The sequence below is a fragment of the Hyperolius riggenbachi genome, chromosome 5 (assembly GCF_040937935.1).
Source record: "Hyperolius riggenbachi isolate aHypRig1 chromosome 5, aHypRig1.pri, whole genome shotgun sequence".
NCBI classification, from domain to species: domain Eukaryota; kingdom Metazoa; phylum Chordata; class Amphibia; order Anura; family Hyperoliidae; genus Hyperolius; species Hyperolius riggenbachi.
Window position 1 is genome coordinate 208515477 of NC_090650.1, and position 25898 is coordinate 208541374.

The 25898-nt window shown below is 45.3% G+C and overlaps 1 protein-coding gene across 1 annotated transcript in view; it reads right to left on the minus strand.

Annotated features, from left to right (window-relative positions):
* Positions 1 to 506: 506 nt before the first annotated feature.
* ICE1 (interactor of little elongation complex ELL subunit 1) overlaps positions 507 to 25898 on the minus strand; it is a 99501-nt gene continuing 74109 nt past the window's right edge. Inside the window, exons 20-22 of the mRNA XM_068236662.1 lie at positions 19218 to 19324; positions 10299 to 10397; positions 507 to 1182 (exon numbers count right to left, since the gene is read on the minus strand). Of these exons, the coding sequence (XP_068092763.1) occupies positions 1010 to 1182; positions 10299 to 10397; positions 19218 to 19324 (379 nt within the window). The 3' untranslated portion in view covers positions 507 to 1009. The remainder of the gene's footprint in view (positions 1183 to 10298; positions 10398 to 19217; positions 19325 to 25898) is intronic.

Here is a 25898-nt window from a genome sequence, read left to right on the forward strand (position 1 = left end):
CTACCGTTCTTGCGTGTCGCACACTATACGCGCTGCCAAAATGCGCACGGCAGTGCGTATAGTCTGAACGAGGCCTAAGTGGAAATAAGGCCTAACTGCTAGTTGCTAGACAACTTAAAGAAAACCAGGAGGAGCCTATAAAATAAATAAAATAGATATTTACCCAAGAAGAGGAAAAACCTCCTCAAGACCACTGCAGTTGCCCTGGACCCTCTGACAGTTTTACACTCCTCTTAAACATACTGCACCTGGGCGACTATGGCCGTGCCTGTGCAGTAGCGTGGAGCTGCTCAGCTTACTGTGCAGGTGTGGGCATACTTGTACAGGTGCAGTTCAGTCACACTAGCACACAGAGGGGACCACAGCCGTAAGAACATATATGAGAAGCGTATAAACGTATATGATCGGAGGATCCAAGCACGGCAACTGTGGGAATGAGGAGGAGATGGGCAGTATCCAGGAGGCTCCCATCTTCCTAGGCAAGAAGCCAACTCCCCCCCCCCCCCCTCCCCCAAATCGCCTTGGGTTATCTCACCTTACTTTCCCCACCAAATGTATTATGGCAATTCTATATGCAGTAATAATAGACCATGATACTCAAGAAGCAAAAACAAGCTTACATGATTCAAAACTTCTTGCGTATGCCTAGCTTAGAAAACCACACATTAACACAGTTCAGAGATGGGTAAAAGACCAAATGAAACCATCATTCTAAGCAACAGAAAGGTGCACGTTGGTCATTTTACACGTTGTGAAGCTGCACAGCGCATTGGTAAAAGTGTTTATCAAAATTTATTCTACAAAACCTTTACAAGTCAGTTATTTTTACAGATGTACATATATCCTGCCTGTGCTTTGCAGACTAAAAAAAATAAAAGTAAAAAAAAAATAAAAAAAATTACATATATTATTTTTTAACTTACACATCAAAGTGCAAACTGATAATAAAAAGGCACATATTGTTCATCCAGGATCACTTTGCACCTGAGAGAATAAAAGGATTCACTTTTCATGACGACAACATTGCTTCTACTTCCTGCATAGAGCATATGATAGCTGGTGGAGCATCATTCCTTGCCGTCTCCTTCCATGCCTGTAGTGTCTTGTATATTGCTGCTGGGTCACTGGGTGCAATGTCACAAAGCATGTATGCAGATGCCAACTGAACTCCCCAAGGCACACCTGCACAGTGCAAAAAGATACTCAATTAGTATATAAATGTGCAGCATCCTGAAAGAAAACCTGTAGTGAGCAGAATCCTAGGGGCGATTCTCTTTCCTTTTAATATAGCTGCCGTCTATGCCCTTTTATAAAGTGCCAAATGTCAGCTGCCATGCTGTTTTTTTCAGCTTAAATACTCTAGAGTCACATACCTGAATGAAACAAGAAAATTGTGGCGCCAAAATACCAACTCTGCATACGCAGTCTATTACAAAGACAACGGAAGTAGCATTTTAAAAGAGAAAAAAATGGCTCCCTCCACCTTTACAGGAAAATGTGGTCAATTGTTCTCGGGCTAAGTAATGAATTACAAAACTGGACGCTTTTAATTATAAGCTGTAAAAATTCTTCAGAGTTACTCTTTGTAGCCAACTGTTGATTTGAGCCATTAGTCATAAAAATGATGTAACCAGGAGTGGTTAATAGATGCAAACAGAGTTTGCAAGTTTGTATGCAAATACAGGATCTTCTCAAAAAATTTGCATATTGTGATAAAGTTCATTATTTTCTGTAATGTACTGATAAACATTAGACTTTAATATATTTTAGATTCATTACACACAACTGAAGTAGTTCAAGCCTTTTTATTGTTTTAATATTGATGATTTAAAAATTAGCATATTTCATCCGACCAATAAAAGAAAAAAGTGTTTTTAAAACAAAAAAAGTCAACCTTCAAATAATTATGTTCAGTTATGCATTCAATACTTGGTCGGGAATCCTTTTGCAGAAATGACTGCTTCAATGCGGCGTGGCATGGAGGCAATCAGCCTGTGGCACTACTCAGGTGTTATGGAGGTCCTGGTTTGCTTCAATAGCGACCTTAAGCTTATCCAGAGTGTTGGGTCTTGCGTCTCTCAACTTTCTCTTCACAATATCCAACAGATTCTCTATGGGGTTCAGGTCAGGAGAGTTGGCAGGCCAATTGAGCACAGTAATACCATGGCCAGTAAACTATTTACCATTGGTTTTGGCACTGTGAGCAGGTGCCAGGTCGTGCTGAAAAATGAAATCTTCATCTCAATAAAGCTTTTCAGCAGATGGAAGCATGAAGTGCTCCAATATCTCCTGATATCTAGCTGCATTGACCCTGCTCTTGATAAAACACAGTGGACCAACACCAGCAGCTGACATGGCACCCCAGACCATCACTGACTGGGTACTTGACACTGGACTTCAGGCATTTTGGCATTTCCCTCTCCCCAGTCTTTTTCCAGACTCTGGCACCTTGATTTCCGAATGACATGTAAAAGTTGCTTTCATCCGAAAAAAGTACTTTGGACCACTGAGCAACAGTCCAGTGCTGCTTCTCTGTAGCCCAGGTCAGGCGCCTCTGCCACTGTTTCTGGTTCAAAAGTGGGTTCATGCTTCCATCTGCTGAAAAGCTTTATGGAGATGAAGATTTCATTTTTCAGCACGACCTGGCACCTGCTCACAGTGCCAAAACCAATGGTAAATAGTTTACTGGCCATGGTATTACTGTGCTCAATTGGCCTGCCAACTCTCCTGACCTTAACCCCATAGAGAATCTGTGGGATATTGTGAAGAGAAAGTTGAGAGACGCAAGACCCAACACTCTGGATGAGCTGAAGGCCACTATCAAAAGCACCCTGGGCCTCCATAACACCTGAGCAGTGCCACAGGCTGATTGCCTCCATGCCACGCCGCATTGAAGCAGTCATTTCTGCAAAAGGATTCCCGACCAAGTATTGAGTGCATAACTGAACATAATTATTTGAAGGATGACTTTTTTTTGTTTTAAAAACACTTTTCTTTTATTGGTCGGATAAAATATGCAAATTTTTTGAGATAGGAAATTTGGGTTTTCATGAGCTGTATGCCAAAATCATCAATATTAAAACAATAAAAGGCTTGAACTACTTCAGTTGTCTGTATTTGAATCTAAAATATATGAAAGTCTAATGTTTATCAGTACATTACAGAAAATAATGAACTTTATCACAATATGCTAATTTTTTGAGAAGATCCTGTATATGCAGCATGAAAATGTACCAATTGAATGAAATCAAGGTGGGATTCAAATTGGTCCATTTAGAAACTGAATACATTTGCATCATACAAATGTTTGCATAATTCTGTGATGTCAGAATTATTTGCATCTCATTTTTAGTGGCTGGGTAGTGAACTGGTTAAAGCGGACCTGAACTCAGAATGTTCTCTCTGCTCTACAAGATACACATCATCATATTAACCTTTAAATAAAAAACATTTCTTTGTTACAGCTGATACACATCCTAAAATAAATCTGCACTGTTTCTACATCCTGATTCATGGAAGCAGAGTTAATGTTAACATCCAGTGCTTTCAAATGAGCTCATCTGCCATGGCAGTCAGGTGGCACAGGGGAGAGATCAAAATACAACTTGTGATTAAACACAAATGAGGGGGAATTAAACAGGTTAAACTCTCTAAGTGCATACAGGGTGCATTTCTCTGTTTTTGTCTGTCCTGTACAAGAGTTCAGGTCAATTTTAAAGAGAACCTGTACTCTAAAATTCTTGCAATAAAAAGCATACCATTCTATTCATTATGTTCTCCTGGGCCCCTCTGTGCTGTTTCTGCCTCTCCCTGCTGCAATCCTGGCTTGTAATTGCCAGTTTTAGGCAGTGTTTACAAACATGGCTGCTGACCAGAGTGTGATAGGCTGAGAGGAGAGCTTGGAGAGGATGTGTAAAGCTGCTGCCTATCACAAGCAGTGCTGTACATTCCACACATTCTAGCCTGAGCCCGACAGAGGAAAGAAGATAATGCTGGGTACACACCATACAATTTTCTGTTAGATTTTCTCTTAGATTTACCTGCCAGATACCTTTTTTCCATGTTGTAAGTACATCTAACAGAAGAATCTAACAGAAAATTGTATGGTGTGTACCTAGCATAAGATTTATTAGAGACAGTGCGACTAGAAAAGGCTGCAGTATGCCAGAGCACATTCGAACAGGTATAGGAACTTATAGGATAGAAGAAATAAGGCTCAACATTTTGTTACAGAGTCTCTATAAGGGTTCTGCCTCCGTCACATCAAACCTCGGCTCTTCCTGATCAGTAAGACAGCAGCTACTCAGTAAGGAGATCTTGGTCAAGTCTCCCCTACACGACTACTGCCTATAGAGCGCGCCCTTAGTGGCTGCAGCTCTATCGCATTGAGTCCGTCAGGAGAAAAGCGTGATATAAATATTCTTGATAATATATTGATCGATCAGATACTTGCAAGGAGGAAGAGGCAGAGCTCTCTGTCTTCTTCTGTCTATTCTCCCCCTTTTACAAGCCCACTTCCACCCATCCCAGCCACACTCCTGGCCCTGTGTGTCTTCCCAGCTCTTACTGCAGAGATCAAGCTGAAACACTTGGATGCTGCTGTGTATGAACCATCTACAGAGCATGTGCGCATGCTTGGGAACACAACACAGCTCTCATGCACAGAGTAAGAAGACGCCGGAGCGAAGGACTGACCCAGACGTGAAAGATGGGTCACAGTGCTATTTGAAAAGAAAACTGAAGATTTTACAAAATAAATAAATAAAAAGTAGTGTCACAGCATTTACTTTAATTGTACTATCTGACAAAGTGTTTGTTAGAAAGGTGGTTTGTGCCTTCAGCATTGCTTTATCGAGGATTACAGTATTCTATAATTTAAGCTGTAAAACGTGCATTAAAATCAATTACGCACCGGACAAACATAGGACCAAGAAATGGTGACCAATAGAGATGGCCCCAACCTCCGATTTTCGGTTCGCGAACCTCCCGCGAAAGTTCGGTTCGCGCAAACTTTCGCGATCCGCAATAGACTTCAATGGGGAGGCGAACTTTGAAAACTACAAACATTTATGCTGGTCACAAAAGTGATGGAAAAGATGTTTCAAGGGGTCTAACACCTGAAGGGGGGCATGGCAGAGTGGGTGAGACGCCAAAAGTCCTGGGGAAAAATCTGGATTTGACGCAAAGCAGCGTTTTAAGGGCAGAAATCACACTGAATGCTAAATTTCAGGCCTAATGTGCCTTAAAACATCTTGCATGTGTATACATCAATCAGGGAGTGTAATTAGACTACTGCTTCACACTGACACAAACTCACTGTGTAACGCACCGCAAACAGCTGTTTGTGTTGTGACGGCTGTGCTGGACTATTGCACTATTGCACACCATGGCGAGATTGCTCTTCCTCAGTGATATCGGGTAATGTCTGACTGCCTTATCAACTTTCGATGGTTCTTTCTCTACCATTGTTAAAGCTTACATCTATTTTTTTTAAATTACATTTTCTACTTGCTGCTGTGATAGGGTAGAGAAGAGGGCGGGAAGAAAGGCCAGGAGCCCAATCTGGTGTAGTATTGCGGATCTAGAGTGATAATAGATTAAATCTTATATATTTATACTCACAAAAGTGGGTTGCAAGACAGGCAACCACTTGAAGCGCATGCGGGAAAGTACCGTTCCCGCTCGGCCTTGTCCTTGGATGGTCGCTGCTCCTTCAAAAGGTTCCACTTGCCAAAGTGGTGACCCCGAACCGGGGTAAGACGTCAGATAGGGTAGGGTAGGAGGCGCCCGTAGCGGACAGATGTAATGTTATGCAGACAATTGTATCTTTATGCGGATAATTATAACTTTAATTGTTAGCCAATGTGGTAGTAAGACAAGAGATGGTCCTACCTTAGAGCAGTCCATCCACTTACTGGTTTAACGATTTGATAACTTTAATGGGCACTTTAAAATTGACAACGCGTTTCGCGGAAAGACCGCTTCCTCAGGTCGAGTGATGTACCCTCTGGGTAATAGAGTGGCTATCTCGGGCGCCTGCTCTTATTAAGGTAGGACCATCCCTTGTCTTACTACCACATTGGCTAACAATTAAAGTTATAATTATCCGCATAAAGATACAATTGTCTGCATAACATTACATCTGTCCGCTACGGGCGCCTCCTACCCTACCCTATCTGATTTTCTACTTGCTGTTCAGTACCTCCATCTATTATGGAGGACAAGTCTGCCATTGTGACCACGGGTAATGGCCGGGGAATCAGGGTTCGATTCCGCTCCAAAGTGGGAGCCTGAGACCTATGCTGTACAAGTAATGTACCTGCCCTGACCGTGCTTTGCAGACCAAAGCATTTGCCAAGAATGTGTTGACGAGGGCAAGTCTGCCATTCATTCAACTGTGTGAAACTTTCAATGGTACTTTTTCAGTACCATGGTGACCACGGGTAATGGCCGGGGAATCCTGGTTCGATTCCGGGCCAGAGTGGGAGCCTAAGAAAGGGCTACCACCACCACACATCCATGGAAGGCAGCAGGCATGGCATGCACGTTCAAGGTAGTGACCAAAAATAACAATACAGGAGGACTTTCGAGGCCCTGCTGTATATGAGACGAATCAACTTTAAATCCTTTAACGAGAATCTGTTATGGAGGGCAAGTCTGCCATCCATTCAAGTGAAAGGTATGCACTGACTTGACTAATACAACGTGCAGTCACACAGGTGCAGTTAACAGGTATGCAAGGAGTGGTATATCACGCTGCGTGCACTCTCGTAGGTAGGTGGGTGCACTAAACACAACAGGTAGGTATATGCAGTGATGAGGTGGGTGCACTGTGAACAACAGGTAGGTATATGCATTGATGGGTATTACAATGTGCACCTGTCACACAGACAGGTAGCGGACAGGCACAGTGACGCTGTGTGCGCTCAACTCACGTAGGTAGGTGGGTGCACTGTGAACAACAGGTAGTTAGGTATATGCAGTACTGGGTATTACAATGTGCAGCTGCCTGTCACACACACACAGGTAGTCACTGAATGTGCTGGGCCTGGCAGTGATACACACACTATGAATTCGCAAGGCTGTCTATGCAACACAAGTGTCAGTGGGACACACACAGAAAAAAAATAGATCACAAGAACAAGATTAGCTCTCAAAAGAGCTGTTGGGTGCTATTTTAGCAATAAGAATCAGCAAGGAGCAAGCTAAGAAGCCTACAAAAGCCTAACCAATCTTTCCCTATGAGAGAGTCTGCAGCAGCTGTCCCTTCTCTATTTACTGCAGGCACACGAGTGAGTAAAATGGCCGGCGGTGCCTGCCTTTTATAAGGTGGGGGGGGGGGGGGAGTGGCTTCAGGAGGGAGTGTAGCCTGATTGGCTACAATGTGCCTGTTGACTGTGATGTAGAGGGTCAAAATTGACCCTAATGGTGCATTATGGGGGCTAACCGAACTTCTGGAAAAGTTTGCGGTTCTCCACGATCGTGAATCACCAGAAGTTCGCCGGCGAACCGTTCGGGCCATCTCTAGTGACCAATAGAGAGTTTTGTCGGCACTAGATGGAGGCTGACAATACAAGTTGCCTGGCGGTCCTGCTGATCCTCTGCCTCTAAAACTTGTAACCACAGACACTGAACAAGCATGCAGTTCAGATGTTTGACTGAAGTCTGACTACCGTATATACTCGGATACAAGTCGACCTCGTGTATAAGTCGACCCCAATATTTGACCCTCTTAAGCTGGAATTATTTAATTACTCAAGTACAAGTCTATCTAGCAAAGTTAATGGCTGCACAGTAGACTTGAAGCCTTGCACAGGACATAAAGAAAACCTAGAGAAATGCACCCTGTATGTATCAAGAGTTTAGCCTGCCTAATCCCCCCTCATCTGTGTCTAATCACAAGCTGTAATTTGATCTCTCCCGTGTCACCTGACAAGGCAGATAAGCTCATTTGAAAGCACAGGATGTTAACAATATGCCTGCTTCCATGAAAACAGGAAGTAGACACACTACAGCTGATACAAATTCTCCAATACATCTGCACACAAAAGCCGTTTTTCTTTTAAAGGTTATTATGCTATTGCATATCTTTTAGAGCAGAGAGAAAGATCTGAGATCAGGTCCACTTTAAACAATAGACCCTTCCCAGAGCCCCAGCAGCCAGCGTCTCTCTATCCCTCCCTTCAGTGCTAAATCACCTCCAACACACTGAAAATCCCCCCTCCCTCCCAGCACAACTCTGTAATGTTATGCGCTGGGAAGGCTGCCTCTTTCTGTCCCCTTCCCCGCAATGTGCTTCCATCCTCTTTCTCCCCCCTCTGTGCGATGTGATGCACAGTGATCACTGCAGCAGAAGTGACACAGTTCCCATTGCCAGCATACGGTTATGCTGTAACTTTCCCACCTTCCCTTCTTCCCCCGCATCTCCGTGCAAATGTGGGCTGCCTCTCTCTCGCCCTCTGTGTAATTAATGTTAGGTGCCCTCGCAGCTGAAGCTGACACTTAAGTTTTATTGCCAGCACGGAATCCTCCCTTCATGCCGCTCTCTGTCCGTTAGTACAGCTCCAGTTCCCGATGTCATGTGACTTCATTTGTCATGTGACATCGAGAGTCGCGCTGTACTATTGGACAGAGAGCGGCATGAAGGGAGGATTCCGTGCTGGCAATAAAACTTAAGTGTCGGCTTCAGCTGCGAGGGCACCTAACATTAATTACACAGAGGGGGAGAGAGAGGCAGCCCACATTTGCACAGAGATGCGGGGGAAGAAGGGAAGGTGGGAAAGTTACAGCATGATGGCTACATCAAAGGGGGAGAGAGAGAGCGATGCCCTCCCCCCACCCTGCTATAAGTGGGACATTTAGGACTGACTCGAGTATAAGGCGACCCCCCCACTTTTTTACTTTGAGTCAGTCCTAAATGTCTCGACTTATAGCCGAGTATATACGGTAAATTAGCCACATACCGGTTTCAGGTGTGTGATTTAGACACTACTGCAGCCAGGGATTACAAGGACTGCCAGGCAACTGGTATTGTTTTAAAAAAAAAAAAAAAATATGTCAGCCTCTATAAACCTTTTGCTTCTGGGGTAGTTTAAAGAGAAAATGCCATAAGGGATCTAATATTGAAATGCCTGGGATAAACATTTCAAAATTCAGGCTGTTGTGACACTGTATATAGTCACAAGGGTCAAACTGTGCTATGACATCGTGTAGAAAAAATTCCTCCGTAGCTAAATCAGCTACCACACCCTAGATGGAGACTGGCTGTTCCACCGAGTTGTTTCTTGTGTATTAATGTGGCTCCATCTGCTGGGATAAAGCATCACTCTACCCAGTGCTGCTCGTAATGGAAAAATCTACGCTTACGGATCATTACGCGTAATTTTACGCTATTACGCATTACGCAATTACGGTTACGGCGTAGGAAATTATCTACGGTACATCACTGTAATTACGCGTAAACTTACGCAATTACGCGTAAGGGTACCGTAATGAAGGCGCTTACACTACGATGTTACGCGTAGTGCCGTAATGACCATTAATGCGTATTTTTGGACGCATGCGGACGATATGTACGCAATAGCCGTCAATGTGACAGTTATTGCGTACATATCATTCGTATGCGTCAAAACGTACGCTTATACTGAAGGGCGGGAGAAGATACTATTGGTTGCTTAGGATGTTGACTGATTGGCTACTCTTAGAAAATAGGAGATTTTACGTTAGTAATTACGCGTAAAATTACGCGTAAGTGTTCGTAAAATTACGCATGCCTTGCAATTACGGTAGACAGTGTAATTACGATACCACTTACGGTCTTACGCGTAAATAATTACGCGTAAGACCGTAAGTTACGCGTAACGCTTACGCGTAAATTTACATTGAATTACGATGCGTAATTACGCTCATGCGTAATTTCGGCCCAGCACTGACTCTACCAACACCATTCACACTGCCTACAAAATGACATTCACACTGAATATTATGCTCTGACAAATGTCCTATAAACAAGCGATACTTGCTAGGAGAGGTGTTTTTTTTTCTCCCTGGTTGAACTTGATAGACGGATGTCTTTCTTTCAACAGTTCAGTATCACAGCAGGTTAGCAATGAGGACTATTTAGAATTCGAATGAGACTATTTACTGGCTGACCTCAATACAATTATCCTACAAATGATTGCTATTGGCTTACATGGTACTTTAATAAAAATGTGTCAAAGCAGTGGGAACAATTTAAATAATTTCTTAATATCTGTTGTATAATTATCTTAATATCTAATTTATCGCATTTCAAGTACCTTCTTCATTAGCATGTTGTAGAAATGCAATCATGACAGCAGCCACATTCTTCACAGCAGTAACAAAGCCTTCCTTTAAGCCCATCTGACACAGGTACCCTGCAAGAAGAAATGAGCAATTAAATTTAATGGGTAATGACATGGGTTCCCCTGTTGCACAACCATATTGTCACTATCTTCCAGATTAAAGTGTACTAGAGGTAATGTAACATGATGAGATAAAGGTGTATGTGCAGTGGCAAGCACACAAAAGGCAGTTTTTTTTCCCTGCCAGAAAGAGTTAAACTTCAGGCATGCAAGTGACAGTTTGTATGGTCGGACCCTTGTCAGATTATAGCATAACCTTCAGGGACCTTTTACAGTTAAAGGACCACTATCGTCAAAAAAGTAGGCATTTAACCACTTGACGACCAGGGGATTTATGGCTGATCTGTGCTGCGTGGGCTCTCCAGCCCGCAGCACAGATCAGGATTATGCCAGGGCGATCAGGCTTACCCCCTTTTTTCCCCACTAGGGGGATGTCCTGCTGGTGGGGTCTGATCGCAGCCAGCTTGTTGCGCTTTGTGGGGGGGCTCTTCAAAGCCCCCCTCCGCAGCGTTCTCTGCGCTCCGTCCCTCTCCCTCCCCCTGTGAGCTGCGCAGGACGGATATCAGTCCTGCGCATTGAAGGATAGGCTTCAGCCTATCATAGGCCGGCGATCATCGGCCAATCAGAGGCCGGGGATCGACGATCTGCCTTACGGCACTGCAGCGCAGCAGCGCCGTATGATGTAAACAGCGGGGATTTCTTCCCCGCGTTTACATTTTGCCGGCGAGCCGCGATCGGCGGCTCTCCGGCTGTTCACGGAAACACCCTCCGTGAGCGGACATGGAAAGGCTGCTCGAACGAGTGGCCGTTTCCATGGAAACCCGCAGACGACCAGTTTACGCCAATCGGTGTTAGCTGGTCGTCAAGAGGTTAAAATCTGACAGAAATGACAGGTTTTGGGCCAGTCCATCTCCTCATGGGGTATTCTCAGGGTTGTCTTTGTTTTCAACAGCATTTGCTGAACAGCAGTTTAACAGCTAAAATCAGGGACGCCATCAGACATTTTAGGGCCCCTCACTCATCATGAGGTTGCCCCCCCCCCCCCCCACTGAGCCACCCCATCCCGTGCCCGCCAGCAAGTGCCTTCATACCGGGAGCATAGGATTAAGGATACCTTAGTGGAAAAGAAAAAGCGCCCCCCCCCCCCCCCCAAGCTTACTTCTGAGTCGGTGTGGTTGCGGCTTACTGCGCAGGCGCTGCCCGGCGAAGCAAATCCTTGTATGCATTCACGTGGCCAGGAGCGCTCTGCGCAGGCACACTAGGTAGCAGTGATGTCACAACTACGTAGTGTGCCTGCACAAAGCGCTCCCTACTGGCTGCATGAATGCTTACAAGGATACGCTTCCTGGGCAGCGCCTGCGCAGTAAGCTGCGACCACCCCGACCCAGAAGTGGGTTGCTATAGATTAATTGAGTAGGACAAAGTAGAACTAGGGAGTGGTGGGCATGAGGAGAGCCCGCTAAACATGCCTACTCCCCCCCCCCCCCCCCCCCATTTTTCATTTTATTTTCTACTAAGGTATACCTTACTGCCAGCACAAATGGAAGGAAGGAGGAGGAAGAGGTAAAGTGAAGATGTAGCAAGAGGTAGGAGGAATGGAGAGTGACAGGGGGATGAGACAAGGAAAGAGGGCTGAGTGGTGGTGGCACAGAAGACGGCTTTCTTTGAATACAAGTAGAGAGCAATGCAGATTATGGTATGTCCACAGCACAAAAAATAATTCATACATGCTGGGGGCAGTGGTACCTATATAAAAGGGAAAGAGGGCTTGCTGGGGGCAGTGGTACCTCTATAGAAAGGAGAAGGGCTTGCTGGGGGCAGTGGTACCTCTATAGAGAGGAAGTGGACAAATGGGACATAGGACTCAGGGGCAGGTACGCACATGCATACAGGCCAGGGTCACATCAGCAGAGACACAGGAACATCGGATTTTCCAGCTTCCTGTTGCAGCCAGTGAAGGCTGCACTGCATCTCCCCATGTGAGCAAGCTGTCCCAGCACGCTCCCCTTCCCCGAGCTTTGCTGGAGTCCTCGGACGGGAGTGGAGAAGGAACAAACGGCTGCCCTGTGATCCTGGTCTCTGCAGGAAGTTCTCCAAGGCAGGCCATGTTCAGCCATCTTCCTCCCAGGCTTGTAGTGTTGTCCGGATCATGAACGATTCGGATCTTTGATCCGAATCTATTTTATGAGTCGATCATCCGAATCATCAAAATGAGTGATTCGGATCGCAAAAGGGGCGGGGCCAGGAGCGACACGCCCCCTCTCAGCGGGCAGCGGGGTTTGGGAAGCAGAGCAGGGATGGATTGCTGAGTAGGAGAGGAGCCAGCCTTGCAGGGAGACAGGTAGATGAGAGAGAGGGGACATGGGTGCCACTGCCAGATATAGAGCACACATACTGGCTATAACGTGCTGCCCATTACAGGCTGGCTGTTCCGTAGTGCTGCAAAGTGAACACATGGGAAGCTTTTGGCTCAGCACAGCTCAGTAACTTTGCAGACAGTGTGATTGAAAGGCAATATAATCCTCCTGCACTCGGCACTAAACAGCTGCACTTATCTTCTGGGAATGCTTTCTTTCACTGTGCGACCTTTTCTTTCAAAGTGTACAGATGAACATATAGGTGAAATATATGTAAAGCATAAATGTGGGTATTACGTGCAAACATTTCTGCTCTCTGCTCGTCCCTCCTCCCTTCTCTGTCCACTCCCTGCCCTCTGTCCATCTTCTCCCATTCTCTCTGTGTGTCCACCCCCCTCCCCTTCTCCTGTCCACAGACCTGTCCTGCTGTTCATTTCACCCCGAATGCTTCCGGTAGTAAAATGATCCGAGATTCGAATCAAAGATCCGGATCTCTTCAATGATCCGATTCGAATCATCCGGATCATTGAAAAGATCCGAACTTCCCATCTCTACAGGCTTGAATCTCTCTCGCTGGCTCAGCCCCGCCCCTCAGTGTCAGAGGGGAAGGGAGGGGCGCTCTCCTCTGCACTGCGTGTATGCAGGAGAGAGTGTAGAAGAAAGCAGCAGCCAGAGCAGACAGCCGATTGCCGATAAAGAGCTGATCTGCTGCCGGTGTGCGACACTGCCCCAGCTCTCCTGCCAGGTCAAATCCAGCAATCCGTGTTGGGAGGGGGCCGGGCCCCCTGGGGGCCCTGGGCCCCTCACGGAAGTGATGCCTGTCCCCCCCTGATGGTGGGCCTGGCTAAAATAGTAAGATACCAGCCAGCCTCCCTACTCACATGCACACTATTTTGTCAGCTACACTTTGCAACTGCTGTTCAGGAATGCTGTTGAAAACAAAGTGAAACTGACAAAATAGTGTGCAAGTGACTAGAGAGTCTGGCTGGTATCTTACTATTTTGGCAGTTAAACTGCTGTTCAGGAAATGCTGGTGAAAACAAAGAAAACCCTGAGAATCCCCCATGAGGAGATGGACTAGCCCAAAACCTGTCGGTTCTGTCAGATTTTAACTGCCTACTTTTATCTTGATAGTGGTCCTTTAAAGGAGAACTGTAGTGAGAGGTATATAGAGGCTGCCATATTGATTTCCTTTTAACCACTTAAGCCTATCTGGACGAACATTCTCATCCAGATAGGCTGCGCGCACTCCTGCGGGCCACGTGCGATCAATGAATGGGATTATAGATCCCATTCATTGATTGAAGCCCCCCGCAGAAAGACCGACCGCCTCTTATCAGAGGCTGTGGTTTTTCTGAGTAACAAAAAGTTTCCCGTCATCCTAATGCTTCCTGGAAACGTACAATCACGCTTCCAGGACTTTTTAAAGTTATTGGCAAATGAATGGGAGGTGAAAGTTGCTCAGATGCAAAAATAAACAACCTTGTGGGCTTCAGTGGTTAAGCAATACCAGTTGCCTGGCTATCCTGCTGATCCTCTGCCTCTAATACTTTTTACCCTAGACCAGGGGTCCCAAACATTTTGTGTCGAGGGCCGGGTCAACAGACCTCAGACTGCTGGGGGGCCGGAGTATACATAAAATAATGTAGAAGTCTTTGCGGGCCAGATAGTGAAGCATACCCAGGTGACAACCTGCAGTCCAATTGGACAGCAGTGTCAACTGATGTGGAATTTGATTGGAAACCAGCGAATTACTGCTTCCTGACTTCATTCTATATGCGGACCACCAATATTTAAAGATGTAGCTGACTGCATCTATAAGTAATACATTTTGTGTGTGGGGGGCCGATAAAGCCTCAGGGGGCCATATTCAGCCCGCGGCCTTAGTTTGAGGACCACTGCCCTAGACCCTGAACAAGCAGCAGATCAGGTGTTTCTGACATTTTTGTCAGATCTGACAATATGAGCTGCATGCTTGTTTCTGGTGCGATTCTGCAGGCAGATAGCTCAGCATGGCTGCCAGGTAACTGGTATTCCTTAAAAGGAAATCAACATGGCAACCTTCATATACCTCTCACTACAGTTCTCCTTTAATGCATTTTAATTGCAATTAAGTGTAAAAGGTCCCTTACTCTTAACCTCCTTAGTGGTAATCAGAAGTTTAGCTCAGGGTGTAAAAAACATGTTAGGAGCCCGAGCTGAACTCTGTGTAGTCGCCGGGAGGTTACTGCAGAGCAATGCGCGCAGCGGGCGTTTTAACGCACCTTCAGGGGGATCCTGATGTCGGCCGCCATTCTTCTTCCTCTCCTCCAAGGCTCGGCTTCCCCCTGGTGAGATTGCTGTCTGTCACGACAACAGCCGGCAATCTCACTATAGGGTTACAGCGCCACCTGGAGGACGGAGGGAAAACTGCTGCACTGGATTCCAGGGAGGTGAGCTAGGCTGCAGCAGAACTCCATAGCAGCATGATTTTTTCCAGGTTTTAGCATCTAAAAGCATGCAAATAAATTGCACCTATTTTAGACCCTAAATCCGGAAAGAATCATAACGTCAAGGTGGTTAAGGGACTATCACCATAAGGACCTGTTTCCACTAGGGCCGAATGCAGTCCCAATCTGCAGCGTTTCCCCACAGGCGAGTCGGGCAGTAAACACTGCATATACCTAGCAGTGGTTTGCTGTCGGAATCGCACTGCGGTGCAAATCTGGACGGCATGCAGCAATTTCCAACAGCGTGCAGTCTAATTCCTATAGTGGTGCATGGCACGGCTATGTGATTTGGGCTGCGGCTTTCGCAGCAGTACGGTGCCGCAGCTGGATCGGAAACACCTGCGGCACCTAGTGGAAAGAAGGTCCGGTTTCCATTAGCCGGCATGCATCTTGCAGGATGCAAGTCTGCACTTGCAGTGATACGAGCATGCATCTAGATCGCTTAGCCGTGCCATCATGGAAGGCTAGGGATTTGAGGGCGTGCTGCAGAAAACTTATCTAAATAGATAGAAGAAACAAAAACATCAAAAAGAGATTGATCCTTTTTCCTGGATTCTGTAAGCTAAAGGATTTTATGCTAGGTCCACACCATACAATTTTCTGGCAGATTTACCTGCCAGATCGATTATTTCCAACACGTCCGATCTGAATTTCGATTTGCTGATTGTTTTTAGTTTAGTGCTATGAAAATCAACCAAAAGCAGATAAAATATTAAAAGTGATCGGGGCCAAAAAAAAAAAAAAAGAGAAAAAAGAAAATCGATCGAAATTCAGATCGGAAATGTTGGAAATAATCGATCTGGCAGGTAAATCTGCCAAAAATTGTATGGTATGTACCTAGCATAACACAGGCTTTGCAGAGAAGAGAAACAGTAATGCTTGGTGCACAACAAGCAATTTCCCGTCAGACAGGATGAACAGATTGTTTCTGACAGGTCCGATTTGATTTCCGATCCTTTTTCTGAACGATTTTGTATAGAAGCGATCAGAAAAAAATCCGAAGACCTGTCGGAAATAACGGATTCCACTCGATTGATGGGAAATTGCATGGTGTGCAACAGGCATAAGATAATAGTAAGTATTCTTATGCATTTTGCAGTATATCCAGATAAGTATCTGATCACTTTCAATCATGAAGCCAGACAATAATTTAAAAAACACAGTCAAAATAAACAACTATCTGCAGTAAGGGCTTGTTCACACTATGACCGTTTCCGTTTTTTTTTGTTTTTTGTTTTTTTTTAAATCGCTGGCGATTTTAGAAATTGCCCTAAAAGCACTTGTGCAATGATTTCCTATGAGAGTGTTCACATGTGCGTGTTTCGATTTTATTAAAATCGCAAACGCACTACATGTACCATTTTCTAAGCGTTTTTTGCTCAATGGAAGGTATAAGGAAATTGCAAAGCGCTTGAAAAAGCGTTTTGAATAGCGACTTCCAGAGCGCTTTTAAAGAGAATCTGTATTGTTAAAATCGCACAAAAGTAAACATACCAGTGTGTTAGGGGACATCTCCTATTACCCTCTGACACAATTTCATTAAAAGTGCTTAAAAACAGTTTTTAAAAGTTTGTTTATAAACAAACAAAATGGCCACCAAAACAGGAAGTAGGTTGATGTACAGTATGTCCACACATAGAAAATACATTCATACACAAGCAGGCTGTATACACCCTTCCTTTTGAATCTCAAGAGATCATTTGTGTGTTTCTTTCCCCCTGCATCTCTCATGCACTGAAGTGTCAGGCTGTTTCTTTCTGCAGAGTGCAGACAGCTCTGCCTGTATGTAATTCTTCAGTATGTGAAAGCCCAGCCAGCTCAGAGGAGGATTTATCCAGCTTGTAAAAGATGAGAGAAGAGAGAAGCTGCCCTAATCTAAATAATACACAGGCAGTGTGCAGAGAGGGGCCTGGAGGGGGGAGATGCATCACAGAACCACAACACTGAAGAACTTGGCAGCCTTCCAGACACAGGCTGATAAGTCTGACAAGAGAGAGATAAATTGATTTATTACAGAGATGGTGATAGTAGAACCTGCTGCAGTAAGCCAGAACACATTAGAATAGCTTTTGGAACTTGTAGGATGATAAAAAACAGGATGCAATTTTTGTTACGGAGTCTCTTTAAAAATAAATGCATTGTATTTATTCTTTTTCTGGGTCAAAGAGTTCACTTCCTGACTGACGTCAGGAAGTGAATAAACTAATCGCTCAGCAAAAGTGCTTTTCTAAGCGCAAAGGGAAAAGCACTTAGCGCTGGCGATTTATAATGTGAACAAAGCCTCATAATGATATAAGGGAATTTGTAACATTGTATGACCCGAACAAGCCTTGATGTCACTGCAGCATCCTGCCAGTCTATTTTATTTCATCCAGTCTGCAATGGAACTGTGGCGAATTGGAGGATACTTGGTACCACCGATGACATGAGTACTTAAAGGACAACTGTAGTGAGAGGTATGCGGAGGCTGCTATATTCATTTTCCTTTTAAAGGACTTACGAGGCGACATTAAGAAAAAAAGTTAATCACCTGCCTCATCTTTTAAGGCACGGAGGACGCCGTCCGCGCCCTACGTGCCGATCCACCGGGTCCCCCCAGCTCATTAGCTATACGGACTGCGCAGCCACGGCCAGAGCAAGCGGCCATTTTACGAGAGGCAGGAGAGCCCGACCCGGGCCGTGGGGTCGGCAGTCGGCCCGGGGGGCTAATGAGCGGGAGGACCCGGCGGATTGGTACGGAGGGCGCGGACGGCGTCCTCCGTGCCTTAAAAGGTGAGGCAGGTGATTAACTTCTTTTCTTAATTTCGCCTCGTAAGTCCTTTAAGCAATACCAACTGCCTGGCAGTTCTGCTGATCCTCTGTCTCTAATACTTTCAGCCATAGACCTTGAACAAGCATGTAGCAGATCAGGTGTTTGACATTATTGTCAGATCTAACAAGATTAGCTGCATGCTTGTTTCAAGCGCAATTCAGACACTACTGCAGCCAAATAGATAAGCAGGGCTGGCAGGCCACTAGTATTAATTTAGAGTTAGAAAATATGGCAGCCTCCATATACCTCTTGCTACAGATAGCACATGCACAAGTGCCCACTACAGATGGAACTCAGCTGAGGCAGCAGTTCAGGGCTGTCTCAGATAAGAAAAGCCTGATACTGTTTATTGTCTTTGGGATCTGTCCCATACCTCGTTGCCGATGCTATTCTGTCCCCAGCCGCCTGGATTCTGAAGTGCGCATGATAGAGTTCCGAATCCGCACATGGGAAGTGAAAGAAAGTGTTTGAAATTGAGCGCTCTCTATTGCTGCACAACCATGGTTCAGAATTTTAGCATACACAGTTCTGAACTGCTCATCATCCCTGGAGGAAACTTCTGAGAGGCTCTTCTGATGGAACCAGTCTAAGAAGAGAGCCAGGGACAGGGATTGGGAAGGACCATGAAGACAACGAGCAGGTTCAGGATCCTAAGTGTAAGGTAGTCTAGCCCTCCGTGGGCTTGTTTTTGAAGCGGAGGTGCGTCTCCTTGCATGTCTTAACACTATAATCCTATTTTCTATCTGAATAATGTGGGCTGATGTAAGCTCGTCTAGTATCTAATGCAGTGTTTCTCAAACCTGTCCTTGTGACTCCCCAACGGTGCATGTTTTGCAGGCAACCTCACCCTATGCACAGGTGTCTCAGCTAAGTAGATTCCATGTAGTTGAGACACTAATTACCCCACCGGTGCATAGGTGAGGATGCCTGCAAAACAGGTCACGAATACAGGTTTGAGAAACACTGATCTAATGCATTCATGATGAAGCTGCAAGAAACCACCTGGAACCACCTTTCACCATCATATAAAGTGGCTATAAACAGCTCATTTCAATGACCAAATACAATTTTGCTTTAGAATGCAATTACGCTTTCTAATCTCTGCTGTTGCAATGTTCTCTCCACTTCATGTGAACCTGACCCATGTTATCCACAGCTGAAATACAAAACTCACCAACAAGGCGGAGTACAGTCGCAACAATGATGTCTGGAACAAAGGTGACTTTTGGATTTCCCTTTTTGCGTTTCACCCATTTATCCATTAGTGGCCACAGTTCTTTACTAAGGAGACAGAAAAACATTAATAAAGACTCTGTACTAACACACTACAGCAGAATCCCTTTATAGTAAAGCCAAGGGACCAGGGAAAGTATATCTGAATTGGTCATACATTGTATATTTATACAGACGCATTTGCCGGCACCTGAGGTCGGAGTTCACTTATTTCAGTAAACTCTGATATTGTAACCTTCTGGATATAATAGACAGTTTAACTTGCCTAGGGCTTCTTTTAGCTCCTTGTAGTCCTTCTGGCCCACCACAGTTCTGATCTGTTCAGCAGCAGTTCCCTTCTGAATGCTGGCCAACTGAGCCAGTTGTGGGCTACTGCACATGCATGGTCCAATGCTTCCTGATCATGCTCCTGTAGCTGGAAGTGCTCGGCACATGTGCAGTTGCAATTTTTCTGAACTGTGCAAGAACAGCAATCAGGAGTTGGGCCAGTCAGGCAGCTTTCAGAGGGGCACAGCTGTTGATCTGAGCAGAGCAAATGGACTGCAGGGGCTGGAAGAAGCCCCAGGTAAATTATATTGGCTACTTTTATTTAGATTAAGGTTTCCTTTAAGATTTTGGTATAAATGTTCTCTAAACATCCCTTTATGCTTGTAATTACCCTAACTAATATACTTATTCATGTTTGTTTGTATAGGACTTATTTTTTAATCCCAACATTCACTATCTTGAGGAGTTCTAGTATCCCCCTTAACCCCCCTGGCGGTACAATAAATCCGCCTAGCGCTAGCTACATGCTTCCCCCCTCCCACCCCTCCGATTGCCGCCGGCGCTTTTACCCTGCAGGGAATGCCGTTCTAAACGGGATTTCCTGTATGGGCTTCCCCATCGCCATGGCGACGATCGCGATGACATCATCAACATTGTGACGTCAGCGGGTGTTCCGATTCCACCCCTCAGCGCTGCCTGGCACTGATTGGCCAGGCAGCGCAAGGCGTCTGGAGGGGGGGGCGTGGCGGATAGCGGCGAATCGGCGGCGGCGATCGTTATGCATATGCACACGCACTTTGCTAGCTGCGTGTAGCAAAAAAAAAAATGATGTAAATCGGCCCAGCTGGGCCTGAGCGGCACCCTCCGGCGGCTTACCCCGTGTTACAGACGGGGTTACCGCCAAGGAGGTTAAAGAGAATCTGAAGCCAAAATAAAAATGGCTTTTAAGCTTATTATTATAAACAAAGAATGAGAATTGGCTATTGGGTGCATGAGAAAATACAAAACAGCTTTATTGGGTATCAAGTCTAAAAACCATCACATCATACAGATACTATATAATCTAAAGATTTAAAAATATATAGCTCAATTCCCTCAGGCATCGCCTAATGGAAAAAATAGAGGCTGCAGTCCTCAAAAAATCCCCATGTAGGAGTCCCACTCATAAGGGTAGAGATACAAATGTCCATGGAAAGAAGCAATACACATGGATCGATGGATCCCCTAGCACTGATGTGTTGCTAAATTTGGCTCCAAAGGCAGGGTGGAACAGAACCTCAGCATGCAAGTTGGCATATGGTAATGAGTCCTGAAATAATCCAAAGCGTGCATTTCATCTTATATCCCTATGAGGCATGTATGCCCCAGTTAAACGCCCCCATTGTGCTGCATAACGAGGGGTCGTTACCCCTCAAATCCCCCCTGTGCTGCCCGGGGAGCTCTTCCGTGTGAGGCAGGGCTATGAGCTGCAGCCCTGCCTCACACGGGTCTATCAGTCTTCCTTCGCTGAGAGGGGCGGGGAGAGGCGGATCTGCTGACAGACGCATGTGAGGCAGGGCTGCAGCTCATAGCCCTGCCTTACACGGAAGCGCATAGGGGCAGCAAAATCCACGACCAAGAAAGTCATGGATTTTACGGGGGGATTTGGGGGGGATTTAAGACCCCTCGTTATGCAGCACAGTAGGGGCGTTTTAGCAGGGGAAAACATGCCTTATAGGGATATAAGCTAAAAAGCCATTTTTATTTTGGCTTCAGATTCTCTTTAACCTCTTTCCGCCCACGTCACGCCGATGGGCGTGGCCGCGGCGGCAGCCCCAGGACCGCCTAGCGCCGATTGGCGTAAAGTCCTGGGGCCAGCTAATGCAGGAGATCGCGCGCACGCTGCGAGCGCATCTCCTGCTTGGGGGGCGGAGCTTGGAGACTGTTAGCCGGAGTGATCGCCGTCTATTTCTATGTACAGCGCTGCGATCGGCAGCAGCGCTGTACTGGGGACAGCCGTATCACACGGCTGTCCACCTGGGAGACAAGAGAGTGATCGGCTCTCATAGGCAGAAGCCTATGACAGCCGATCGCCGCAATTGGCTGGCTTTGGGGAGGGAGGGAGGGAGGGAAAAAACTCAGAGACAGGTATTTTTATTAAAAAAAAAAACTGACATCAATATTTATATAAAAAAAAAAAAAAAAAACATCCCCCATGCGACCAGACCCCACCAACAGAGAGCTCTGTTGGTGGGGAGAAAAGGGGGGGGGGGGGAATCACTTGTTTGCTGTATTGTGTGGCCCTGCAGCTTGGCCTTAAAGCTGCAGTGGCCAATTTTACTATAAATGGCCTGGTCACTTGGGGGGTTTAGCCCTGCAGTCCTCAAGAGGTTAAAGTGTACCAGAGATAAACATACGGTACTTAAAAGATTTATACATGCCTGGGGCTTTCTCCAGTCCCATCCGCACAGATTGCTCCCACACCATGTCCCCGCCAGCTGCCAGTATTGTATAGCAGAGAGGGCAAGGGGGAGGAGAGCGAGACACGAAGCCAGCGGCTTCATCTGTTACATTGTCCCCGGCTTCATTTTAATTCCCTTCACTCAGTGTTTTTACTATACATTTGGCTGCAGCAAGACGGCCACTTCAAACAAAATACAATCGCTTACATTAACACTTTTGTTACGTGAAGTGTTAATGTAATTAGCGCCACCTGTATGAATGAATGAAGTATGAATGGAATTAGCGCCACCTGCCGGATGCGCCCGGCTAACGGATAAGTACCGTTTATCTCTGGCTTTCTTTAAAGCAACCAAGCACCCTCTGGGATGCACGCATGATGAGAACCTAAGTTTTAAAACAACTACAGGATAAAAATAGGACAAGATAAAGGAAAGGATACCAGTAACTCATAAAGAGTTTGGTATCCTATTAAATATCACATCACTTTATAGGCAAATGACTCGTATGCAATAAACTTTTCCTCCTGAATTTTCTCCTAGGAGATAATTTTTTAATTGTCTCTTTAACCACTTCAGGACTCAGCCTTTACCCCCCCCCCCCCACCCTTAAGGACCAGCGCTGATTTCGAAGATCTGTGCTGGGTGGGCTCTACAGCCCCCAGCACAGATCAAATAACAGGCAGAGCGACCAGATCGCCCCCCTTTTTTCCCCACTAAGGGGATGATGTGCTGGGGGGGTCTGATCGCTCCTGCATGCATGTGGGTAGCGGGGGGGGGGGGGGGCACCTCAAAGCCCCCTCCACAGCAGGATTCTCCCTCTCCCTCTTCTCCCTCCCTGCCCCGGAGATTGGAGGCTGCGCTGTGCAGCCTCTAACAGGCTCCTGCCTGTCATGTGACCGTGATCTAGTACAACGCTGCTACTGTTAGCAGCGTTGTAAAAATGTAAACAAAGCGGATTATTTCCGCTTGTGTTTACATTTAGCCTGCGAGCCGCGATCGGCAGCCCGCAGGATATTCACGGAGCCCCCCGCCGTGAATTGACTGGAAGCTCGCGCGAGCAGCTGTTTCCTGATTAATTAGCCTGTAGCCGGCGACGCAGATGTGCGTCGCTGGTCCTGCAGCTGCCACTTTGCCGACACGCGTTATGAGTGCGCGGTCGGCAAGTGGTTAAAATAATTTTCAGCACTTTGCAATTGAAAAAGTATCTGCACTGGTAATTAAATGCTTGACTTTCATTTCTAACAGCTGCAAACATTTACAGTTTTATTTATACACATTTTAGCGCCATAAACTAGAAATCTGTTATTTCACATACCGTATGCATCTTCACACCCACTGAAACCCCCAGCACAGATGTACCACAACTGCCATAATGTATGCATGTTGCCACGTCACAGTTGACAGGGAAACTCAGCAACAGTGGTTACATTTATGCCCAGTGACCCACACTGCAGGACAATAAGAACTATGGTAACCATGCTTCAATACTGTAGGCTCTATTGTACAACTACACAGACGTGACACCGTCATGGTCTCTAAACACAAAGAATTAGTGTGGTGATGTGAAAGGTTAGCTTACAAAAGATTCTGTTCACACTAAAAACGTAAAATGGTCAGGTTTCAACACATGCAACCTGTTCTTTACCATACTATTGGATTTGCTCCAATAATCGGGACACAATTGGAGTGAAACGCCTCAACCTGCACAATAATATATTCCAGTGATGATGCCTCCTCCCCAGACGATTTCCTATGAAAAGCATCTGCTCTAGGTTAGTCCAGCTTTCACACATTGCAAAGTTAGGGCTGGTTTACACTTGGAGATTCTTCAGTGCTTTGCTGATAGCTGGCGATCAGAAAAGTTCTGCTACTAATGGATCCCTATGGATACATTCACACTGCAGTGTTTGGGATTTCGATCAATCGTGCAGCACGCAGCGTTTCAGGGGCGATTGCGCTGCGATTCTCCCATTATTGAACGGGAATCACAAGTGCAAATCCCACTGAATCGGAAGATTTTGGCCGCAAATGGCGATCGCGGAGCCAAACATGATCACAGGCTAGGGGCGCTCCAAGTGCCAAGTGTGAACTAGCCCTTACAACTGTCATTGGGCTTGTATCAGACAATGAGTGAGCTGCATACAGGGATAAAGTTAGGAACCTGACTGTATGGTGTAACATTAACCTGTCATTAAATACAAAAAAAGATGAAAAGTTATTCTTGACTTTAGGACCACCAAAAAGACCAATCACATACAAATTATGATCAATGCAGAGGCTGCGGAGAGGTTCCAGCTTTACATTTTTTGGAGTCACCATCGCAGAGGACCTGTCCTGGGCTGACAATTCTTTAGCTGTAAATGGCAAAGCACAACACCACCTCTACACAACCTTCCACAGAAGCTGCTGGTTAATTTCTACAGTTGCACTATAGAAAGCGTCTTGACCAACTGCATGACAGCCTGGTACAACAGCTGCACCAAGAGAAGACCTGCAGCAAGTTGTTAAAACAGCAACAAAAGTCATTATCGGCACTAAACTACCATCACTTGAACTATTGTATAAGACTCGCTGTATGAGAAGGGCCAAAAACATTATCAAGGACAACACTCAACCTGGAAACACCTTGTTTGAGCTCCTTCCATCAGGTAGACGTTTTATATCAATCCGCATCCAAACAGACTGAAAACTAGCCTTTTTCCAGCTGCCATAAACTTGTTGCACTCTGAATCTTCTCTGAAATAATGAACACTGTACAAATTGTTTGAATATCTGAAATACCTGGCATACTTGTATAATTCCTCTAACTTCTACCTTTGTTTCCATTATGTTTCTTACATGACATGTACCATGAGGCTGTCATGAAAAGTAATTTTGTTGTGCTACACAATGACAATAAAGTGCTTTAACTGAATTAAATTGCAGTGTGAAACCTGCCTGGCAGTGATGAGTTTAACACAGTATTTCACATTTTGTAACCGCAATGTATTTTTTTAAATTAATTTTCTAAAAATGAAGAGCAACATAATATCCAGTGGTCATTTCATTTGTGAACTATCCAGATTGATCACATTGTAGGTCTTATTTTTGCACAAAGCTTGACATTTTCCACAAAAGTACTAACACCAGGAAATAAGAATGCAATTTACTAACTACTTGAAAACATTTTGCATCTTCATTCATGGAGAAGAAAAATCCATTGTTATATATTTTTGTAACAAAAGCATGCAAAAGAATGCAGACATGTGACATAAGAGTAGTGTAAACCTGAACTGAGAGGGATATGGAGGCTGACATTTATTTTCTATTGTACAATGCAAATTCCCTGGCATTCTGCTGATCTCTTTTTGCTGCAATAGCGTCTGAATCACACACCTGAAACAAGAATGTGGATAACCCAGTTAAACATCTGATCTGTATGCTTGTACAGGGTCTATGGCTAAAGGTTTTAGAGGCAAAGGTTTATAGGATAGCCAGGCAACTTGTATTGTGTAAAAGGAAATAAATATGGCAGCCTCTCAGTTCAAGAGTACTTTAACCTCCCTTGCGGTATGATTGTTTCCAGATTTTAGGGTTTGAAAGCGGTGCAATTTTTCCCCCTAAAAATCATACCACTAGATAGATCTGCAGCCACCCTGCGCATTACTCACCTCCCATTGATCCAGCTTGGGGTTACCGTTCTGATCTGCAGATTTCCAGCCCGAGCCCGACTCGGGATTACTGCTAAGAAGGTTAAAGCACGCCTGATTTATAAAAAACAAAGAAAAAAAACCACTTGTTGAAACTATATGGTGCTGTCTTTTAGTTTTACTAACCATCCAGTGTTTCTGCTCTAGTGATGCCTCAGCTCCCTGTTATTGCTGCTTTTTCTATAAGTTTTTCCTTAACGTAAACCTGAATTGCAGGAAAAAATT